The sequence below is a fragment of the Macaca mulatta genome, chromosome 19 (genome assembly GCF_049350105.2).
Source record: "Macaca mulatta isolate MMU2019108-1 chromosome 19, T2T-MMU8v2.0, whole genome shotgun sequence".
Classification (NCBI taxonomy): domain Eukaryota; kingdom Metazoa; phylum Chordata; class Mammalia; order Primates; family Cercopithecidae; genus Macaca; species Macaca mulatta.
The window spans coordinates 43,767,276-43,773,275 of record NC_133424.1 but is presented as its reverse complement, the minus strand read 5'-3'; the positions used below and the strand labels follow the sequence as shown (position 1 = coordinate 43,773,275).

At 38.4% G+C, this 6,000-nt stretch overlaps 1 protein-coding gene across 5 annotated transcripts in view; it reads right to left on the bottom strand.

Moving 5' to 3' along the window:
* Window positions 1–838: 838 nt before the first annotated feature.
* DPY19L3 (dpy-19 like C-mannosyltransferase 3) overlaps window positions 839–6,000 on the bottom strand; it is an 82,223-nt gene continuing 77,061 nt past the window's right edge. For 3 of the 5 annotated variants that reach the window (XM_077982051.1, XM_015123489.3, XM_015123490.3), the window contains exon 19: window positions 839–4,656. In XM_077982051.1, the coding sequence (XP_077838177.1) occupies window positions 4,495–4,656 (162 nt within the window). In that variant the 3' untranslated portion in view covers window positions 839–4,494. The remainder of the gene's footprint in view (window positions 4,657–6,000) is intronic. The other 2 variants (XR_013410406.1, XR_013410407.1) reach the window with 2 other exon arrangements.

Here is a 6,000-nt window from a genome sequence, read left to right as displayed (position 1 = left end):
TCTTCCACAAAACAGCACTTACATTTAACATTGGGCTGTCCTCCTCCTTCCCTCCCTCCCTCCATTCCTTTTAAATGTTGGTTGTAACCCATGAAATTGACTTCACATTATACTATAGGTCTATTATGTGCATGTTGAAAAACAATCTTACAAAGCAAACTTCTAAATAATAATGAAAAGGTTTATGAAATGAGTTTCAGACACCTTATCTGAAAGGAGGGGCAGAAAAAAAAAAAAAGCATTTCATCTGTCAAGTGCCTGGTGTCCATGTCAGCCCATTCCATGTTCAGTTCATTCATATCCCACATCTCTTGCTTATCTATACTATTATTCTTATTTTGCTAGGCACCACCTGTCAGTACAGAATATTTGAGATCTCACTGCCGGTTTTTTTCCATTTTGTCTTTCTGACAATTTTTGCTTGAAATTTCAACTTCCGCTTTGAACGTAACAGTCCAACACATTTGTTATCTATATACTCTAACCAAGCAGGTGCACTACCACCCATCTTCCTGAACTACTAAAGACTCAGAATTTAATTAAGTAGAAACTGTTCTTGAGGTCAAAATAAATAGCATTTAGCCCTTCAAGGATAAATTCTGCTGATAGTAGTCTTCTCTTTATAAATCTAAACTATAACCTTGGAATTCAAGTGAAACAAATAAGCAGATGTCAAACCAAAATCCATGTGAAAAAATAAACACCCTCAACAATAACAGTTACAATTAAGATCCTGACACACCCATCTTTAGTGATTTACTCTATTTAGCAAATATTTAATGCACTTCAACAAGCAGGTTCCTTGGGCTTTGACCTTCAAAGAAATGCAAGACACTCACGCAATTTAAAAGAGCTTTACTTAGTATACAATCTCCATACAATTCAGTAAAACAAATTATAAAAGCTCTTTGTAAGATTTTACCCAAAGGGTGTTAAAAACAGAAAACCAATTGCCACAAGAAAGTAAGACATTCTCTCATCTCAAAAGCTTTTTTCTACGAACAGACAAACACTCTCTTAGGCCAAAAGGCTGCCATGTTTAAAGTATTTGGGAGCATATTAACCAAGATACAGGATCTGATAACACTTCATTGATTTTGAGATTTGAGTTAAATTTTAAAAACCAAATATCTGTACATTAATTTAGGTAGGTTTTGGCCAAAGAGGAACTAAAATTTTTACATCTTAGACAAAATTAATATAGAATCAGAATAGACATTTTTACTTTTAATCGTGGAATAAAGATGCAGATCGGATGATGTATTTATATATGCCTTTGCCACCTGGCAGCATCCAACCAAAAACACACACCCACACCAACACAAACACACACACTCCTGTCACGCTGATCTCACAAGGGTCAGGAAAATCACCATTAACACGATGACAAACGGCCTGGGTAACATCTAACTATGCTCCTGGCTAATATACTTGAAATGAATCCCTATTTTTCAAATGCCTGTAATAAAGTGATTAGAACCTTCCAACTGAATTAGAATCTCTAATAACTACTGTGATCAGTATCAGTAGTTGGTCATTTAATAAAGTAAGTAGGTTAAAGTAGGGAATCATAACCTCAACTGTGTAACTGTACATTCGTTTGCTGATCTTCTGATATAAAGACATGAGTTTTTCCTTTGCCTAAGGGTCCAATGACTATAGTTCTACTTCTCACATAAATCACACCGATAACATGATTTGGGTCCCTTCTTCTCAGTTTAGAGTTTTAAAAGGTGGGATGAGTACTTAAATAAATCTATGAAGCAATCTAATCTCAGAAATTTTCTTGATTTGTATATTTTCCCCAATATCTTATAATTTTCCCAGCCACACCTAATTTAAAAGCGACTTTTATTGGCAACTAGCCTTTATCACTTCTTACCAAAGCATTCAACTTAATTTTTGCAGAAAGCTCTTTCTTTTCACACCCGTATTTTCTACATGTACGTAAATACTTAACTGAGTTGTGTACTTACAAGAGGAAGCAGAGCTTGCATGTAGTAGTTTGGGACGGGCGCACAACTCAAGGGAGGGAGCCGGAGCACTGAGAACACTAGAGAGCAGCCTCCAGCTGTGCTGGGGCAGGTGGCTTACGAGAGAGATGGAGACTCCGGGGCCTGGGAGTCATATAGGCAGAGTCCGTTAAGAGCACTTCTATTGTACTTAGAGGGTCTTCTGATTGCTAACTCAGAAGCAAAATCAAGTGGGTTTTCTATCAACAGAAAACAGAGCCATTCTTTGAGGCTATCACCACCCAGGTCTGAGTGGCAGGGAGCTGCCGCCGTGGGTCTCTTGCTTCGTTCGGCCTGGTGGAGAGGCTGTAAGCCAGAGCCAGAAGTCAGATGCTCTTCTTTGCTTTCCTTCTGTGTACTCCAGTGAGAAGGTCACATTGGAGAATACTGACGAGTGCTAAAAATATTTATTAATAACATGATTCGTTGATAGATTTGGTCATCAGGAAATAAAAACTTCTACTGTACATGGTCACAGTGTCTTGGAAAGAGTGTTAAGTACGGATTCTGTCTTGCAAGATTTTTTTGGCACTTTATATTTTTCACTGAAGACTGAGCACTAAAGGTGCTGGCAACAATGACACCTAAACTATGAAAAAGAAAAAAAATCACTGTTTGCCATCATTGCGGTGATAAGCATACAAATTTAAGTGCATGTTTCTTGTATATTAAGACTCCAAATGCCCAAATGCTTAGATGAATACATACAGGAATACTTAAAACAAATTTAAATATAGCCGTAACAGAGGATTTTGAAAACAAAACCACAGAGTCTAACATATTGTACCTTACGTGTGCTTGGTTTCAATTAGAGTAAGGCACTCGCTGAAGGATGTACTGACCCATGCTATCAGCTACAACAGGCATGCATCATTATTGGCTTAATTATTAAGTTTCAGTACTGATTAAAACGTTTTATTACTGTATTATCCTAAACTGCAGTGGTCTCCAATCGTATTAAGGGATACAAAAAAGGTATAATTCAGGAGTTTCAGTTGCATAATTTAATAACCCAGCTACTGTCAATTTTTTATTTAAACAAGTTTTGATAAAAGCTGAGTCTGCTTGTGTCCAACATGACAGTGTAAAAGACTTTTTGAATGCTGCTTAATAAGTAGTAATTGAATATAAAATCATTTGAAAATGTGATGTAGCCATCTTGATGTCTATGGTAATTTACTTCAACACAACTGCAAGCAGAAATGCTTAAATCATTTCCACCTGGCAAGAACAGGGGAGAAAGTTAATTCCATTAGCCATCTTGATTTAATTAAATGCATAATATGTTCTTACTAGCAACTTTTACATATCCTCTTCATTAGAAATTAATTATATAAGCAATTATCAAAAAAATTTTGAGCAAGTACATATATTCTTCTTTGTTGTTTACAAATAAGCATGACTTAGAGGCACTTGGTTACCTTTTAGTAAGGAAAAGAATTACACTACCAGGGCCCTCTCAGTAAGATTGGAGACCACAAGTCAAACTTGGTATGAAAATGCTGTCTGAAAATGCTGTCTGCTAAAAATACTGTATTAGTGAACTAGTTAAGATAGAACATTTAAAAAATATTCAGACTTTGCAAGATTCTAGGCTGTAAAAAATACAAAGGCTAAAAACACAAAAAGTTTACAAAATTTTGCAAACCCAATAAATTGAAATGAGTAAGAAATAAAGCAAAACTATTACTTGCAGGAGAGGTTAGAGTATCAGTAAGTTTTAAAATAATAACACTAAAATGTAATAAATTCTACTTGGCTACATACATTTCTGCCCCTTTAAGGATTTACAATATGGAACTTGTAACACTTTTCTGTGCCCAGCATTCAAACACATGCGTGCACACGCACACACACACACAAATACATGACACATAGTGCTGAAGTACTCCACATTACATTTCAGACAGAGTATAACAAAATGTTTGATACAAAGCCCTAACATGATTTTTTTTGTTAATGTTAAAAGCATGACAATTGGAAAATATTATAACATTTTAAGATAAAACAGGACACTAAAGAGCTTTTTAGAAAGCTACCAATTAGTCTTCACCAGTGAAATCATATTAAATAAGCCGATCATCATTTCTAGTTGATTCAATCATAGCTGTTTTAAGCCACCTGAAAATTAAAAGTATTTCAAATCCTGAGCAGGTGCTCATCTTCCAACATGGTATGTGCCTATCCAGGTATCCATGGAACACACATCATTCTCTCCAACAACATAATTTTAGGTCACTCTTAGAAAGTTGTCAACATTTAGGCTAAAGAACATTAATGAGAAAGATAGACACACAACAAAAAAGACTTCTGCTTGTAGAAGATGCTTTCAAAGATGGCAATGTTTGTGTAAACAACTGTAGAACTTACTCATATCACAGCTTGAAGGTTTGGGCTACCTACTTACATAGGAAACGTCTACCGAGTTTCATCATGATGCAGTTTCACTGTATCAAAAATAGACACTGGGCAGAAATCTGTGCTACTTGTTTCTGGACAGCTTGTAAACGTGGAAGGTTTTGTTCTGGAACACTCTGGTGAAGTGGGCCACGTAGGGAGGCAGGTTTCTTTTGATCTCTTCACAGAAGCGAGGGTGGTCTGCAGGTTTCAAATCAGGATCATTCTCTCCTGGGCCATCCATCATCTAAAACCAAAACAAACCCAAATACAATTTTGGGGGAAAATCCTACTTACGAAAGATAGTAGGAGCAGGAATGGGTATTGGGTTTAAGAATGGTATGTGAGTGAAATTAAATTATATTATTTCAATGTCCATGGGCACTTGGAGATCATCTGGCCCATCCTTTTCCCCCTTCAGAAGTGCAGACCACGGCTGAGAAGGAGAGTGCAGCGCCACACGATGATCCCATTAATGGGAAAGCCAGAACTAGAACTCAGGTCTGCTTGCTCTTAGGAACATACTATACTGTCTCTCTCACAGAAATGAAATACAGAGAACTACTGTGATCAGAGAAAGCTCTCTAATTCATCAGAAAAAGTCACACTTCAGCCAGGTGCGGTGGCTCATGCCTGAAATCCCAGCACTTTGGGAGGCTGAGGCAGGAGGATCGCTTGGATCAGGAGTCTGAGACCCATCTGGGCAACACAGCCAGACCCCATCCCATCTTTACAAAAGATAAACAAAATTAGCTGGGTATGGTGATGTATGCCTGTGGTTCCAGCTACTTGGGAGGCTGAAGTAGGAGGATCCCTTGAGCCTGGAAGGTTGAGGCTGCAGTAAGCCAAGATCGTGCCACTGCACTCCAGTCTGAGTGACAGAGTGAGACCCTGTCTCCAAAAATAAATAAACAACCTGAAAAAGTCACACTCAAATCAAAACTTAAATGGATGTCTTTGGTCTGCACCACCTCTGAACTCAAGACAATTATGAACTATGATTCTCCTTGGGCAAAAATCTGAATTTCAAATTTTGTACAGTTAAGAATTTTTTTTTTTTTCAAATTTAGGCTAGGTTTGTCACTTTGTACAACTTGTTTACAAATATCTATTGGCTTTCATACCATTAATTACAGCACACCTCACACCTCTAAAGGGTAAAAATGTTTGCTCTACTGAGACCTGGCATAGCTCCAAGAATACTTTCCTCAGAAGGGAGAGGGGATAAGCGGCTGACTGCTTTTCTGCCCTGGAGTGCAACTTAGCCTCTGAAAGCCGGCCTGTGGAAACGCACCAGAGGACACAGGACACTCAGTGGGAGACAGCAGGAGGGGCAGGGGGAATCCACCACCTAGACCGGAGGGCAGGAGGGCCCCACCACCCCTGCCATGCAATGGCTAGCCAATACGAAGCGTTGGAGCAGTGGGTTTAAAGGCTGAGGTTTTGTTTATAGCAGCAAAATCCTTAACAGATACATTTTATGCAGAGCCCTATCATACAAATGAGCTGAAGGCAGAGCTGCTCTGTTTGGTGTGACACGGGGGACCCAGGGCTCCCCTCTCACCTCTTCCTTGCCCAGCCCCAGTGGCAG